Source organism: Pantherophis guttatus, chromosome 1 (genome assembly GCF_059756535.1).
Source record: "Pantherophis guttatus breed Tessera chromosome 1, ASM5975653v1, whole genome shotgun sequence".
In the NCBI taxonomy this organism is placed as follows: Eukaryota; Metazoa; Chordata; class Lepidosauria; order Squamata; family Colubridae; genus Pantherophis; species Pantherophis guttatus.
Window position 1 is genome coordinate 128,338,858 of NC_142063.1, and position 17,740 is coordinate 128,356,597.

The window sequence follows — 17,740 nt, forward strand, 5'->3', positions numbered from 1 at the left end:
AGAAAGAGAGAGAGGGGGAGGGAGGGAGGGTGCAGATAGGAAGATGCTTGAAAATTTAAGTATCTAAATACATATAAGGAATGTAAAAGGGAAGTTGGGAGAGCTAAAGGATAATAGGTAGTCTCAGGTGATAACTACAGTGAATCAAGAGGAATCAAAATGCTTCCCAACAAAAACTCAGGAACTGAGAACTGAACTGAGTTCATTTCCTCCTGGCCATCTAATCATGTTGATTAGAAAGTAAATCTGGAGCTGAGATGGATCTGACTCTTTCCTTATGCCATTTTATCCATGGGAAGAAATATATAAGCACCTGCAGTTTAGAATAGAATAGAATAACAGAGTTGGAAGGGACCTTGGAAGTCTTCTAGTCATGCCAGCCACATGACCATAGAGATGTCTTCGGACAGCGCTGGCTCTTTGGCTTTGAAATGGAGATGAGCACCACCCCCTAGAGTTGGGAACAACTAGCACATATCTGCAAGGGGAACCTTTACCTTTTTATAATATAATGTATTATCTTTCTTTATATTCCTGTATTATTTTTATAAATCAAGGCAGTGGCCATACTAATATTCCTCCCATTTTCCCCATAACAACAACCCTGTGAGGTGGGTTGGGTCAAGCAAGAGTGACTGGACCAAAATCACCCAGCCAACTTTCATGCCTAAGACACAACTAAAACTCAGTCTCCAGGTATCTAACCTGGTGCCTTAACCACTAAACCAAACTAGCTCTCAAATTTCCTGACACCGCCATATCCTTCGTCTTAGTTCCAACTAAGTTCCAACTTAAAAATGTCTATATGTAATGTGTGATATTAATTTGGTTAATATTCACCTATCTCATGTCAGGAATGTGGAACAGAAATGTGGAATTTAGTAATCTTAGGACACAGAAAATGTATATTTATTTTATAAAGATTATTTTATAAATAAATCAAGGCAACGGACATACCTAAATACTCCTTCCTCCCTTTTTTCATACATACATGTCAGTGGTGGGTTGCTACCGGTTTGCTCCAGTTCGGGCAAACTGGTAGCAGCAGCGGCGGGAGGCTCCGCCCACCCACCCAGACGTCATCAAATACAATCTGCGCATGCGCAGAAGGTTCTGCGCATGTGCAGATGGGGCGCACATGTGAGCGAAGCGAGCGCATGTGCACAAGTGAACTGGTAGAAAGGTAAGTGAAACCCACCCGATACATGCATGCAGGCATGCATGCATACATGCATGCATACATACATACATACATAATATATATAATGCACCAAATATAAGGCAGGTCTTTAAATGTCCAAATGTTTAGGCTTCTCCCTGGCCATACAGACAGCTTTTCCAAATTTATATTGTACATCAGCAAGGATAAAATGGCTATAATATTTTTAATTTACAGTAAAACTGTTTTTCATTATTCCCTGCTTTGAGTTATCTAACATTCTGAAATAAATAAAACAAATTTCTCTAAAGTTTTTATTGACATATTTCACAAAATCAGATTAAGAATTATTATGCATTGTTTACCCAGAAATTTTATCTTGCTTTTTGTTCTTTCATTCAAATGTGAGCAGGAAAATCAAAGGGCATTTGACAGTCCTCCCACAATGTTCAATGGTCAAGTTTCTTTTGCTTTTGCTGCTCCCATCTAAATGGGACAGAAAATATGATCTTTCTCAACTGATACTCATATGATATTCCTGTTTAGATATGGAATAGTATTTTTATCATTTGTGGATGCCCTGGTCTCCTCTGTTCTCTTTCTCTCAGTTACACGATCCTGCTAAATAACACTGGCAGTTTTAACAAAAATAGAAAGTTTGTGCTGGTTTCTTTTAATCCATTTGGAGAGTTACCTTCTTAAGTATTTAGGAATAATGTTTTCACAGATTTAGGCAATATTTAATGAATAAGATTTTTCATATACTTTATACTTTACCTAGGTTTTCTCACTACCTGTAACAATTTTTTTCTCTCTGAGTGATAAATAGAAGGAATAAAATGCATTAGGTTTGTGAAAAAGGAAAATGGTTCTTAGTTAAAGAAACTTATTTGTGCAACCATCTTCACAATGTTGTTTAGCATTCCCACAGATTACTTTATGCAGGACATATTTACACAGAGCATGAAAAAGCTAAAACTAACCAGACATAGTTATTTGGCTAGTTGTGATGTAATTGGATAATGTTTTGTATTTATTTTCAGTGGTAATAGTAAGCATTTTCAAGCACAATAGCTTACACTAAATGCAACAGTTTTTATTATAGTACGTGCTATCCTTGAATCCAGATCTGCCAAAAGACTTTCCTTTTTTTTTAGTCTCACTTGCTGCAGCATTTATGAAAATCTAGTAGTTTTATTTAAAGCTGTAATAGTTTACTCCATACATGAATGCCATGACAAATGGTAATTGACTTTTATGAGGGCAAATCATGCTATAGAAATAAAGACAGGTAATGCTAAACCTAGGACCACAATTGAGCCCAAAATTTCTGTTGTTAAGCAAGATAGTTGTTAAGTATACAAAAGTATGAAGGCTATTGCTTAACGCATTGTAAGCCACCCTGAGTCTCCGGAGAAGGGTGGCATATAAATTAAAGCAAAAACACACAAAAAAGTGAGTTTTGCCCCATTTTACAATCTTTTTCCCATAGTTGTAAAGTGAATCATGCAGTCTGGCTTCCCAACGGCCTTTATTTGTTGGGAGCCGGCTGGGAAGATTACAAATAGTGATCACATGACCGCAGGACAGTGCAACTGGCATGAATACATGCCAGTTGCCAAGCACCTAAACTTTTGATCACGTGACCATGGGAATGCTGCAACAGTTATAAATGACAGGCTATAAGTCAATTTTTTTGCACTGCCTTTGTAACTTTGAATGGTCACTAAACGAATGTTTACAAAAGGGTAGAAAAATTGGCAGAAAATCTCTGCTCTAGCACCTCCACCTATTTTATTAAGGTTAGTCTTTCAGAAGTTCCAGAAAGATGGATTTCCATTTTACAGCTAGTAAGGCCTTTGCTGAAAATTCTGGAGGTTGAAGCCCACATAGCTAGAAGGTACTCAGGTTGGGAAAAGCTGCCATAGCCTATTTTTTAAAATGCTATTTTTGTTGTTCAGTGTTATAGCATTTGAACTTGGTGTTAGCTGGAAAATTAATTACATTTTACAATACTGGCAAAGTGTGATATTTCCTATCCATCATATGATCCATCACTCTGCACATTTTTTTTTCTTGTTTGCTTTTGCTCAGTTATATGTTAACATTAACTCCTTTTATTGAACACAGATATGTGGTTGCCCTGGAAAAAGATGTTAAGGAAAATGAATAAATGTTAATGGATACGCATACAGCAAGGAACATTTACTTGTGTAATGTTAATTTTTTACTGTCACCATAGTCTGTGCTTTTATCATAAAATCATGAAAGTGTATGAAAAATTCATACTTGGCAGATAGGCTTTTGTTTTCTTTGCATTTTGTAGCATGTAGCTCAATTCAAGCTGCTGGGTTTTTTTTTTTTACCTTTATGCCCTTTGTGGCATGGGGCTGCATTATTTGAGGGACCACCTCTTTCCAATTACATCTCCTGCCCCATCTGGGTTGGCAGAAGAGGTATGTTGCAAGTCACATCGGTAAGAGCCGAGGTGGCGCAGTGGTTAGAGTGCAGTACTGCAGGCTACTTCAGCTGACTGCTAGCTGCAGTTCAGCAGTTCAAATCTCACTGGCTCAAGGTTGACTCAGCCTTCCATCCTTCTGAGGTGGGTAAAATGAGAACCCAGATTGTTCAGGGTAATATGTTGACTCTGTAAACTGCTTAGAGAGGACTGTAAAAGCACTATGAAGCGGTATATAAGTCTAAGTGCTATTGTTATATCTGACAGGAACTGTAGGAGATGACCAGGCTGAGCCCGAGGGAGGAGTCAAACACATCATAAATCACAAGTCCCTGTGCGCCCACAAGAAATCTAAATCCAGCCCACCTTGAATGCCTCTCTTACCTCCCACTCATTTCTCTTAACTGTTAGTCAGATTCTTGTAGGCAGCTTAAGTTTACAATAAACCTTTATACTTATTTGAACTGCCTGAATCTCCTGATCTCCCTGATGCTTGACAGGACCGGGAGGTGAGCCTATTCTGCTATCGCACCTACCTATGGAACATCATTTTCTCTGATGCGAGAGTGGCTTTATCTCTCCTAACCTTCCGGACAGCCATTAAAACTTGATTGTGTCCATAGGCCTGGAGAGTCATAATGGAATGCTGATTTGATTAGGTGGCTCCATTGTGTGCAATTCGATGCTCTCTCTTAGCCTTTTATAATGATATTAAATTTTTGATACTTTTTGAAATGTTTTAAAATTAAATTTTATGGCTTTGTGTACTGTATACCACAGTTATCCCATATGAGATGAGTGGCCATATAAATATGATCAATAAAAAAATATGTTGCAGTTGTAGGGACTGAGAGTGTAGCCCCATTATACACTTAACACGGTGCTTATCTGAGAGTAAATTCCCTCATATTCAGTGTATGTCCACCACAGCTAGTGGTGGTGGTGAACCAATCATATATGAGAAGCTGCCAACAATATAAAGTAGGTTATTGGTTAGTATAGCATACTAACCAATGCTGTATAGGACAGGAACTTTTAACAGCTGTAGTAACAAAATTTTGCAAGTTTGAATATCTTTTCTCTGTCCCCTGCCTTTGCCTTTGTGTGAACTGCGTGTGTGTGTCTGAGACTTTTACTCAAATTAGTGTCTTGGTGTAGGCTCAAGCCATATCTGTCTGATTGTTGCCTTGGTAACAGCTCTTTCTTCTGTCTTTCAAGGCCATTCTCTATATCCTTTACAGAAGCCCACAAACAGACATAAAGAAAACAGAATTTCTCAGCAATTGAATGTGGAGATTTAGTACAAAATAACTAATAATATGCACTCTATGACCCCATAATGAAGAGTTATTAATAGAAACTATCAGACCCCCTTCTAGAAAACTCTTCCTGAAACAGCTGAGTGCTATGACATGGATAATTCCTAAAGCTGATGCACTATATATAGTCACCTAAAGTGCAAATTTATGTGAGCTCAATTCCATAAAACAACATCCTGCTACCCATATCTAACGACTCCCAATAATGAAGAAACCAGTAACACTGTGTCTCCTGGTGGTCAATGTAATTAATCACTGATAGAGGGGGAAAGTTTCTAAAACGATATCATTTGCTATAGAAACATGGAAATTCAACAACACAGGAATAAATCAGTTAAAAAAACTCATTTTTCTTTTCCTCAACATGAGCAAACCATGGGATTCTGACTCACACTACTTGTTAATACGTTTGCAACTCAGCAGCTTGTTGAAATGAACTAAAAGGAAAACTTGGTATTCTTTCAGGGAGGTTAGAAATGCTACCTCGCTGTTATAATGAAAATTAATTATCCAAAGGATTTTCTTGTAGCTGCTAGAAACTACATCCTGTACTTGGTGAATATCAGTATAATTAATCTGGCTGGAATCCAAACGAGCTAGAGAGCCATAGTTCAACCTATACCTTAAGTGGCATTTAGCACAGGAGAAAAAGAAATACCTTATTAGTAATGATATATGAAAGTCAGAATGTTCAAATCTCTTGAATTAACAGCATTCAGTTTTCCACCCAGAGTGGTGTTCGTTGATAGTAATTCCTCATTACTTCTGATTTGGCCCAGATCACTGATAGTTGATAGTAAATAATCTATTCGAGTAGGATTTAGAAGCCACAGAATGTGCAAAACTACAGCAAACAACATCCAACTTGATTTGTAACTCATAATTAGCTCTAATTCTAAATCAGGCCTGCACAACTCCTAGATAGGGAAAGGGGCAGATTGGTAGATTAAAAATAATTACAATCCACAAATAACAGGTGGCATACTGATCAGCTCTTTGTTAGCTAGCTGTGTGACTATAGCAGTTGGAGCTGACATTGTTTGTGAGTCCTAAGGTGTTGGAGGACCCTTGGCAGCATGTATTTTGTGACAGAAGTGGTTCCATAACCTTGGTAGCATATCCATCTTGGCAAGAGAGACATTTGGCCACAATGGATTATAAACTGCTCAAAAAAATAAAGGGAACACAAGCAGAAGACATCCAAGATCTGAATGAATGAAATAGCCTTATTAAATACTTTGTTCTTTACATACAGTAGTTTATACATTGCTCAAACAACTAAAGAGAACATAAAACTACTGTATGTAACGAACAAAGTATTTAATAAGGCTATTTCATTCATTCAGATCTCGGATGTCTTCTGCTTGTGTTCCCTTTATTTTTTTGAGCAATGTATTTCAAAAAGTGCTGGCACACCACACAAGGTTGCATTTGTATGCCTACTCTAAACCAGGGGTGTCAAACTCACGTCATCATGGCATCGTCACATGACATATCGGGACTTTTTTCCCATTTGCTAAACTGGGCATGGGTGTGGCCAGCTCATGACACATCTGGCCTGCAGGCCAGGAGTTTAACACCCCTGCTCTAAATAGTCAAATTAAGATTTTTTTAAAAAAACTGAGCAAGGTAGTTGGGTATCAGGGTTCAGTATAACCTAATATATTGTTTTTAAAAAGGTAAAGGTTACCCCTGGCCAGTCATGTTAGACTCCAGAGGATTGTGCTCATCAACGTTTCCTACCTGAGGGCTGTGTGAAGAAGTTTCCAGGGTCATGGGCCAATATGACTATACGCCAAGGCACATGGAACCCAGTTACCTTCCCACTGAACTGGTACCTATTTATCTACTTGCATTCAAACTGTTAGGTTGGTAGATGTAGAAGCAGGAATGGAAGCTCACCCCATCATACGATGCTTGGGTCTCGAATTGCCAACTTTTGGTCGACAAGCCCAGCATCTTAACAGCTGGGCCACCACACCTCATTAAGATATTGTTATAGTCAGTCAAATGTACTCTACTTCTCTTATTTTCTTCTTTTTCCCTCATAGCTGTCTGGAGGATGTGAACTAACTGTGGTGCTCCAAGATTTTCTTGCCAGTCACAGCAGTGAACTGAGTATTCAGGTGGGACAGACGGTGGAGTTACTGGAAAGGCCAAGTGAACGGCCAGGCTGGTGCCTGGTACGGACCACAGAAAGGAGTCCACCTCAAGAAGGTCTGGTCCCCAGCAGTGCTCTCTGCATCTCCCATTCCCGGAGCAGTGTAGAAATGGACTGCTTCTTCCCTTCAGGAAAAGGTAAGCATCAAATCAGTTAAATTTCATCAGTCAGGTCAAATGTTTTGATAATCATTGTTCTCTGCATTTGGATGCATCTATTCATCTTTTCACCTTTGTCTGCCTAAGGGAAGAAGATAATCTGTGTATGTTTTGTTTGTTTGTGCCGGGGAAACTGATTTCATTGCACCAATCAGCCAACCTTAATATCAATTATAATTCCACCTTCTCTCTTTCTGGATAGAACTGATTGGCTTCTCCTTGCAACATTGACAAAAGAAAAATCTTAAATAGTAATTATCATTAACACAATTTTTTTTAAATGGATAACAATATTTGGGATTTTGAATTAGCTATTTCAAAAGCAAGCAAAGTGGAAGCAGGTTAGGGAAGTCAGAAAGAAGAAAAGCAGCTTTTGACTTGGAAAAAGAATCTGGCAGAAAAATGAATAGTGAAAAGCAACAAAAAAAATCTGAATTAACTCCTCTTACCGACTTGCAAATAAGAGTTCCCCTTAAAACAGTTATATCCATCTATCCTTACATGCACTTACATAAAAGAAAAATTATAGCACTTAACAGAATAACAGAGTTGGAAGGGACCATGGAGGTCTTCTTGTTCAGCTCCCTACTCAAGCAGGAAACCCTACCATTTCAGACAAATGGCTGTCCAATCTCTTCTTAAAAACCTCCAATGTTGGAGTACCCATAATTCTGAAGGCAAACCATTCCACTGATCAGTTGTTGTTTTTAGGTTTGTTCTCTCCTTGATTAATTTCCATTCATTGTACTTTAGAGAATAGGTTGACATCTCCCCCCCCCCACTTTTTTCTGGCAGCCCTTCAAATATTGGAACACCCGTATCATGTCACTTCTTAGGACTGGACAACCTGCACATTCCTGCAGCCTTTCAAATGTTTTAACCTCCAGTCCCCTAATCATCTTTATTGCTCTTCTCTGCACTCTTTCTAGAGTCTCAACACCTTTTTGTATCATGGCAATCAAACCTGGATACAATATTCCAAGTGTGGTCTTATCAAGGCATTATAAAGTGGTACTAACACTTCATGTGATTTTGATTCTATCTCTCTTGTCAATGCAGTCTAATGACTGTATTGGCTTTTTTGGTGGCTGCAGAACACTGTTAGTTCATATTTAAGTGATTGTCCATTAGGATGCCAAGATCTTTCTCACAGTTATTACTACTGAGCCAGGTACCACCTATTCTATATCTGTGCATTTGGATTTTCTTGCCTAATTGTAAAACCTTATTTTTCTCATCGCTGAATGTCATTTTGTTAGACAGAGTCCAGTGTTCAAGTCTGTTGAGATTCTTTTGTATTTTGACTTACTTTCTGGGATATTGGCTATTTCCCCCAGCTTGATGTCATCTGTAGGTTTGATGAGTTCTCCTTATATCCCCTCATCTAAATCATTGATGAAGATATTGAGGCAGAACCTAGAGGTATTTCACTGCATACTTCCCTCCATGTAGATGCAATTCCAGTATGGACTATGCACTGAGTACCGTTGGTCAGCCAATTAGTCTGTCCAATTCACATTTTTCTATCTTTTCAAGTACTGTAGTAGGTTGTGGTCTACTTTATCAAATGCCTTATTGAAGTCAAAATAAATTATATGCACAGCATTTCTCTGGTCCACTAATTTTGTCACTTTGTCGAAGAAGAGTATAGTTTCAGTAGGTATCTGACCTACTGACCCCAACCATTAACTCTTTCTCCTTGAGAAAAGAAATTTTTCACATGTTATCTCTGAAACCATGAAACTCATATTCATATGGAGAATTCATAATGCAAGATAAGCAATGGAATAATTGTAACTTCAACAGACATGCCCATTAGTTCTTCAGTTATAAAACATATTCTTTTATTTTACTATAAATATATGAAAGGAGCATGAATTACAGCCCCCCCTCTTGTTAAAATACAAAAAAAAAAATCTTAACAAGAAATAAGAAGTAAGCTCCATCATTTATTTCTAACAAGATTCTAAAACTCTAAGCCATTGCCAATCTGGCAGTGAAACTAGGAGAACAGACACTACACACTATAAACTAAATTGTGTCCTCTTAGATCATAAGCATTTTTAAATTATTTTTCTCTTTTAATCCTTTTTTCTGCATGAAATTTACATTTCATGTTTCGGGATCTTAAGTGAATAGATAAGAGTATTGAAAAAAAGAAGGCCAATTTGATTGCATATATTGCATGTATTTTACTAAAGGTCTTCTTCACTGTAATTAGACATTGTTGGGAATGATAGCTTGATTAGGAAAAGGACCAAAGATGTGTTCTAACATTTTGAGTCTTCTCTGTAAAATGGGAAATGCTTGTAATTAATATATTTATCTCATGTTTATTTCCAATATAATGTGCAGAACTTTTTATCTCCATAACTGTTTTGCAGTCACATGAACATAAAAATACTCATTCTCTCTCACACATAAACATACACATGCACAAAATGTGTTTGTACTTTTAGACAAAGCCCCTCTTGAACTATTTTCAACTCTCATGATTGCCAATCCATGCCACTTTCCGTCAGATTAATGTGCTATTCTTCATTCTCCACACAAGAGGGCACTCTCGAGTTACACTGCTAGGAAATTATCAGTAACGGTTATTCAATGAAATAATGAATACACATTTTTTAAAAAGGGAAATACTCAATAGCATAAAATTTAGAACTGAGCAACCTGTTGCAAGGCTCATGCTCAAAATGCAGCAGCTTTAACAATCTGAAGAGAAGGGTTTCATTGTATTCTCACTCTTTGTGAAGCATCTCTTTCAAACGCTTCCAACAATGTTAATAATAGCAGAAGTCATGGACTTCAATAACTTTTCAGTTATATTGTCAAACTCTATGTAGATTCTCCCACTTTTAACCCCATCTGATTGAACGCTTCATCAGACAAAACAAAGATCTTTGCATATTCTAAAACAAGAACAAACCTAGTTTGTCAGGAAGAAGAATTCTAGCAGAGCTATCAATTTTTACTTAATGATAGTTTCCCCTCACCAATACACTTTGAAAAAAGAAAACACATTAATACTTCTGTCTTCTTTAACTCAAAATATAGAAGTCAAACTGGGATATTTTATTGTCCTGTGGAGAAAATAAAATTAACAAACAAAGAGACTGCAACCTTCCCTCTCCCCTGTCTTTTAGATAGGACAGGAGTCAAAATCAGTTCCTCTTTTTGTCTAATCCCATACACCTAAATTGACCTTCCTTGCCTGCCCCCAGGCAACACCTATGCAATTTCATAAAACCAGAGAATAGAGGCCTCCTCACCAGTTCATAACACAGCCCAAGGGCAGCCATTACAAGGAAATTGCAACTTAGAGAAACCCTAACCTTCCATCCTACGTCAGCTGATGACTTCAGCATTCCAACTTCTTCACAGTGAACTTCTTCAGCTCTGCTTCAGACCCATTTTGCTTCACAATAGTACTAACCCCAGCTACACTGAGAAAGCACCCCCAAACTGACCAGCAAATTGGATTCTCTAGCATGCCCCACCTTGTAGCTCTCAATCTCTATAATAATCTTCTCCATTGTTCAAGGTCCTTCTTCTACAGCAGGCACCCAATCTATTTTGCACTAAACATGGTTCTTCTCAATGTTGTGTTCATATGGGACACATAAGGTGGTTAGCCAAAACCAAATATACCCATTTTAAAATTCAGGTGCTGGGTGAAGAAAGTCACTTATTTTTATTTTTTATGTTTATCTTTCTAAGAGCTCAAAGCAGGTATATATGGCATCCCTTCTGGTTTTTGTCTAGAATAATGGTCCATAAGGTAGGTTGGGCTGAGAGAGAGTCACTTGCTCAGTCATCCAGTGAACTTCCAGAGCTGAGGTTGGATAGGTTTCCTAATTCTAATTCAGTATCTTAGCCATGACCCATGGAAGAAGAAGCCTAGAAACAAAGAGAGTACACATCATCATTTTTTTACACTTCATATGCTTGATTGGGTTAACAAGCCTTAGAAAACTATCAGGGTTTAATTTATTCACAAAGATGTCTATTTTGAGTTCAAACCAGCAGTGGGTTTCTCATATTCTTACCACCGGTTCATCCCCGGTGTGAGTGAAGCACACTCACATGCACAAGTCGCACCTTCTGCACATGAGCCTGAACTTCTGCGCATGCACTTTGTTCACACACGCGCCTTCCGCACATGCGCCCAGCCTCGGAAACATGGCTAAATAGGACGGCATTATGTCGGGGCAGGTGGGCAGGCCAACCTGCAGTTGTCACTACCAGTTCGCTCGAACTGGTCTGAACCGGCTGAATGCCACCTCTATACCATTGAATACCACTTCAAACCACTATGATTATTCTTACAGTAGCTTGCCATTTATTAATAATAGTTCCATATTTTCTTTTATAATAATTTTCAATCTGGATTATATGGTATAGTAGATCAGAAAGCCCTGAACTAGTTGGCTTTGTAGCTAACCATATCCAAAAATAATACATAGGGCTTTCAACAGGGTCAGTAGCTAAATCCTAAAATTAAAAGTTCTTCAGCGCTGATGTAATAAATCTCACTTAAATAAAAATTCTCTTTCACAAATTAAGAAGCCTCAAAAGACCTTAAGTAGCAACTAGCTTTCCTCCAAATGTAAAGAGGTATACAGGACTTTTACCCAGGGCTCAGGGAAGACATTAAACCCAAACCCATGGTTGCAAACTACAATGGCTAAGTCCAAAATAATAATAAAACAGTACCTGGAGACAGCAGAATAGAAAGAACTGGAGAAGATCACAAAATACAAGGCTCTGCAAATAAATGTAGAACGATTATTGCAAAAGAAAGTAAATTATCAATAGAGAAAGGCAACTTGGGTATAATCTGAAAATATTTGGAGCACCACTTGAATACCATCGGTAAAATCACCACCAGTCAATTGCAAAAGGCAGCTTTATTTGGAACAGCTTAGATCACGGGTGTCAAACTCGTCACGTTACGTTGCTATCATGTGACGTATTGTGACTTTTTTTCCCCTTCACTGGGAGCTGGGCTGGGTATGCATCCAGCATCCACATGATGCATCCAGCCCACGGCCTGCCAGTTTGACACCCCTGGCTTACATCATCTGACAATACTTTTAACATCATCAGAGAACAACATCTCTCTATCCTAGGTCCTTGGGAAAGATTTGATAGGTGGATAAAATGCCAAACCCAGTCTAAACATATGTCTAAACACATGACTGGCTGCAACGAACTATAATAAAAATAAACCAAAGACAGGAAACAATGACCATCTGGTTAGTTCCTGCAAAACAATCAACAGATTGATGAGAAATAGCATAAAGTAGCAACATTTGAATATCTGCAAGAAATACCTTTTGCAGCAAGCAAGAACCGGTGGGACCACAAAATAGACAAAGTAAGATCAAAATAAAGACGCTAAAGTACTCTGGGACGTTAGAATTCAAACAAACAAGCATGTGCCACACAATACTTCAGATCTGACAATTGTTGAGAAGAAAGACAAAAGAAGTCTGGATAGTGGACATTGCAGTACCTGGAGACATCAGAAGAAAAGAGAAGGAACTGGGTAAAATTATAAAGACCTGCAAAAAGAAATAGAATGACTATGGCAAAAGAAAGCAAAGATAGTAGCAATAGCAATAGGCGCTTGGGTGCATCTAGCACTGACAAAAATCAGTATCAGTCAATTGCAAAAGGCAGTCTTCCGTGGAACAGCTTACATCCCAAGGTGATACTTTCAATGCCATGAAAAAAAAAATCTCCCTATCCCAGGTTCTTGAGAAAAATTTGATTGGTTGCTAAAAGAAAAAAAAAGGCCAAATCAAAGTTTAAACCTCTGGCTGACTGTGCAAGCAATCATAATCAACCTTAAGTGTGTTGTGTGAAGTAGGCCATCACTTCCAGCTATAATGTAGCTTTGTTTGTTTTCATTGTCAGCCGTTCAAGTTAAGTCTGGTGGATAGAATGGTACTTTATAGGTATACACCCATTGAAAGCCTATTGTGAGGACGTGTTGTTCTTTTTAAGTGGAGTTTATAGAGTAATGAAATTCAAAGGGTGGTGCAGGATGATGTGACCTGTCATTGCTATATTGGACGGAAAGGCAGGCAAAGGAGCAATTGCTGACATTTCCTTTTAAACAGATGCCCTGCTTTAACTACGGGAAAGACATTGGACTTCTCACCCTTACAGAGGCAGCTTATCCCACCCTGATATGAGGAAAGAGGTGGGTATTTTCAAATACCCACTGCTTTCCTCTTAAACCATGTATCATCATGCAAATTCAATTCTATAAGCAGTATGTCTGTTGCAAAATTAAACAGCCGGTTTGGTTAGATTGCTCAGCCAGTAACTAGTATACTTTCCAGGAAATGTTGCACTGAAGTTTAACATAACTGTAGCATGAGCTTGCTTGCTTAGTTGTTGTTGTTGTTGGGGTTTTGTTTTTTGTTTTGCTTATCCCTCCATAATTTACTGAGGAAACTTGTTATTTGGAATCTTTCCACTGGCCCAAAAATGACCATCTAGCTTTACTGAAAGTGTTGTTTACCGTCCAAGAAACCCACTGGCCTTCCTGTATGTTTCCAGGATAATTTTTGCCACCTGTACACTTCCTCAAAATTCAACAACGATGCATTATGCTTCCCCTTTCTTGTGCAAAACAGGGCCCATGGATGCTGGCAATTTGCATTCAGTTATTGGAAAAAGTAGCTTGCTTGAGGCAGGTGTCCCACTGGAACTTTTTTCATGTTTTCATAATCTTATTTTAATGAAGTAGTGACGTAGCATTTGTGTTTTCATGATCTGGTTGGTTCAAATGAATGTAATTCTTGGCTGCTTTCAACCTATGGGAATAAAAGACAGGTAGCTATTTGGTCATTAAAGGGTGAGGAATGGCCAAAATGCACAGCCCATTTGTTAGAAAGGAAAATGTGTGAGCTGATGGGTTTGGTATTGGGATGGGGTGGGGGGCAGGTGAATCAGTTTAGATGAAAAGATTGTGTTGTTCCTTCTGATACAGAATCATATGTCACTAGCAAGAATCAGAAAATTAAATATTGTCATTTGATAAATCTCCATGCATGAAATATTCAACTACTTTTTGCCTCTGACAAAAGACTAGCAAACTACTTATACCAAACAGTTAATGAAGATACATTAGATCAATAGGACTAGGCTACCAGCTGTGGGCTACCAAAATCCAGATGATCACTAGATAAGAGCAAGATCTAAAATTGTATTGTTCATAGGACATATTAATTCTTTCTTGAGACTTATAGGCTGTAAACTATCATCATTGGCAATTGTAGCATGCAAAGGAATATTAATTTCTTAATTCTATCAATAAACTAGCAACTCAGTCAAAGACACTAGGGTAAAATATGGTGCCTTGCCAAATTTCATTTTTCATTTTTTTGAACGTGTGTTAGTTTCATATTTACTTCTATTTGATCAAAAGTGTAGGGTGTCATTGTGTGCACTGAGTAACAATCAACCACTTACTGGGTTCAGATATCCCTTTAAGTTGAAATTGCATGGTAGATTGGCTTAGCATGTTATGAAAACCCAATCACTGTAGGTTTATAACTCATAGTTTACAACATAGTGCGATCAAGAAACTCAGCTAATTATGATCAGGCAAACAAACCATTATCTTGATATTCTTCCTCTTAAAATAGGTGTAATCCCCTAGTGTGCATGATTAAACAGTTGAAGGTTTTCTCCCCTATTTTTTTTTATGACAAAGCAAGCTTTCTCACCTAATTTCCGTGAGTTGTCAGAAATGCAGTGCTGAGTCAGTTGTAGCAATGACCAATCCTAATGTAATGCTGCCATTTATTAAGGACATTCCAAAGGAATTTATGGTCCAGAAACATCATACCATAACAAACTAAGAAAAGCAAACAGCTCCCTCTGGTATTCTTCAAATAGATAAAATAAGGAGTATAAATAAGGAAGGGAGTGGCAAAGAATCACAGCAAAGAATCACAGCAAAGGTTGACAGTTTTCCTTCTAAAATGCTGAGCAGAGACATTACTAAGAAGCGTTTGCCAGGCTCTTAAGACCGTAATTCATAGATTAGATTCACTGAAAGTGAAATAGTGAAGGAACTACATGTAGTCCGCAACTTACGGCCACAATTGCAATCAAAATTTCCATTGTTAAGCAAAAATGTTGTTCAATGAGTCGTACCCCATTTTACAACTGCTTTTGCCACGATTTTTAAGTGCATCACTGAAAGGGTTGAATGAATTATGCAAACGTGAAACGACGCGGGGCAAGTGGCTCAGATAACACTTGCATCATCCCACAGACACATGATCACACCGTTTGTGAACTTCCTGCCGGCTATTCCCAAGAAATGTTTTTAAATATTCTCCATAATAGACATACATAAGGAAATTGGGGGAGGAGGGATCCTTTGGAAAAAGATTTGAATGGGATTTATTACCAGCTATTCTCCCTCGGCTAGGAAACGGAGATAAACAGCGCCCCCTAGAGTCGGACACGACTGGATGGGAGAATACTTTTACCTTTACTCTAGATTTGAGTCGCCTGCTTATCAGGTGACTTCTCTACCGCATCTGAACATTGGGGACATTTTTGGTTTTCTGTACTACAGGTGCAGCACCTACCCCTATAACATTCCCTCGGAAAGATTTCTGAATTACAACGCTTAGCTCCACGCACTTGAAATATTACTTCCTTGACCACGATTTCTCCAGAAAACGAATCGGGGGGGAGTGGTGGATTTCTTTTCTTTTTCTTTCCCAATTAAATCCCTCCCAAAAGTTCCCTTCTAGGGGATTGATCACAAGATCTTGAAACAATCGGCTTAGTTAGGTGGATCCAATCCGAAGGACAACGCTGCCTATTTTTTTATTATTATTATTATTATTATTATTATTATTATTATTATTATTATTATTATTATTATTATTATTAGTGCAACGTTTGGGGTGGGGGGGGCAGTCCATTGTCCTTTTACTAAATCACAGAGTAATTCATTGCAGTGCATTCGAACTTCAGGCATGGAGAAAAAGAAAAAGAAGGAAAAAAGCTTCGCGATTGGTAATAGGCGTGCTTTGCTCCCTGGCGCGGTATTGCACAATGTTGCTTCAGAGCCCACGTTGTTGCAAGCTCGGGCAGATAACCACCAGCTGGGGTTGTGGCCGTGAGCCCGCCTCTCTTGTCCGAAAGCTCCTCCCTTTCGCGGGGTAGGGTGGTTTTTTTTTTTTTTCCCCCTCTCCCCTTCCCCTCTCACTTTCCGTGAGATATTGCGGAGTCAGTCGCGTGGAATGACCCGGGGGCCCTCGGCGGCTACTTGCTCGATTTGACATGGTTGTCTCCCAGGCGGAATGAAGGAGGGGAAGCAAGCTGCGTACACCAGCACGTCTTGCTGGGGCTGGTTTCTTGCGAAGTGTTGCTGCTGCTTCCCAAGGTGCAAAGGTTAGTAGTTCCTAAAACGGCGAGGAGGCACTTTAAACCACCCAACAAAGCTGGATTTGAAGAGAGGTTACTCGCGTCCGGTTAAAGCAAGCATGTTGCTCTCCTCCTTGAGTTGTTCAGGGTTTGTTGGTTGGTTTTTCTAAAATTCCCCACAGAGATTAGGGAGAAGATGCTGAGTGGATGTTGCCTTTGTGACTTTGGACTGCTTCTGAACTAATATTGCATTTATTAAGGGGTTCTCTGTGAATTCCCCCTCGGATGGGTTTTGCCTGAAGAGAGAGAGACACCTTTTACAACTGCTTATTGAGCCAGGATATGTTTTAGACAAGGTGGATGATTATTAAGCCATTCATTATAATTTGCTTTAATATGTGCATCTTGTTATTCTTTGCATATGTTTTATGAAGCCTGTTCCTAGATCCAGCATGCTAAACTATATCTATTTAACTATAGATCGTTGAATCGGCCACAGTTGACTGAGTTCTTACAATAGGCTAAACTGATAACCAATAAATGTAAATGCACAGTTGCTCTCTAGTCAGCACAACTGTGGAATAAGTAATATAAGCAACTATAATACAAAGTACAATTAGGAGTGGAGAATAAATAGTTATTTCACAAGAAACAATAAGGCTTTGTTTGACCATCTAAGTCAGTGGTTCTCAACCTTCCTAATGCTGCGACCCTTTAATACAGTTCTTCATGTTGTGGTGACCCCCAACCATAAAATTATTCCTGAAACCATTGAAAATATATGTTTTCCAATGGTCTTAGGCGACCCCTGTGAAAGGGTCGTTCGACCCCCAAAGGGGTCCCGACCCACAGGTTGAGAACCAGTGATCTAAGTGAACCTGTTTACAAAATTAGAAATTCAGTATCTTAAATATATTTTTCCCTGCTACTTTTTTAAAAAAATCTACAGATTCAAAATATTTTGGCAAAAGCTCTCTATATAAATAAAAGTTGAATCTTTCCTGAAGCTGAAAAGACAGTTGATACCTACAATGGGTCCCTGGTCCATGGACCAATACTGAGCCATGCATACAAGTG

The 17,740-nt window shown here is 38.6% G+C and overlaps 1 protein-coding gene across 14 annotated transcripts in view; it reads left to right on the forward strand.

Moving 5' to 3' along the window:
• The window catches only part of KALRN (kalirin RhoGEF kinase), a 589,612-nt gene that overhangs the window by 486,524 nt on the left and 85,348 nt on the right, over positions 1–17,740 (forward strand). For 10 of the 14 annotated variants that reach the window (XM_034423023.3, XM_034422995.3, XM_034423032.3 and 7 more), the window contains one exon: positions 6,988–7,234. In XM_034423023.3, the coding sequence (XP_034278914.2) occupies positions 6,988–7,234 (247 nt within the window). Of the gene's footprint in view, positions 1–6,987; positions 7,235–16,317; positions 16,691–17,740 lie in introns of those variants that run through there. The other 4 variants (XM_034423067.3, XM_087884090.1, XM_087884096.1 and 1 more) reach the window with 3 other exon arrangements.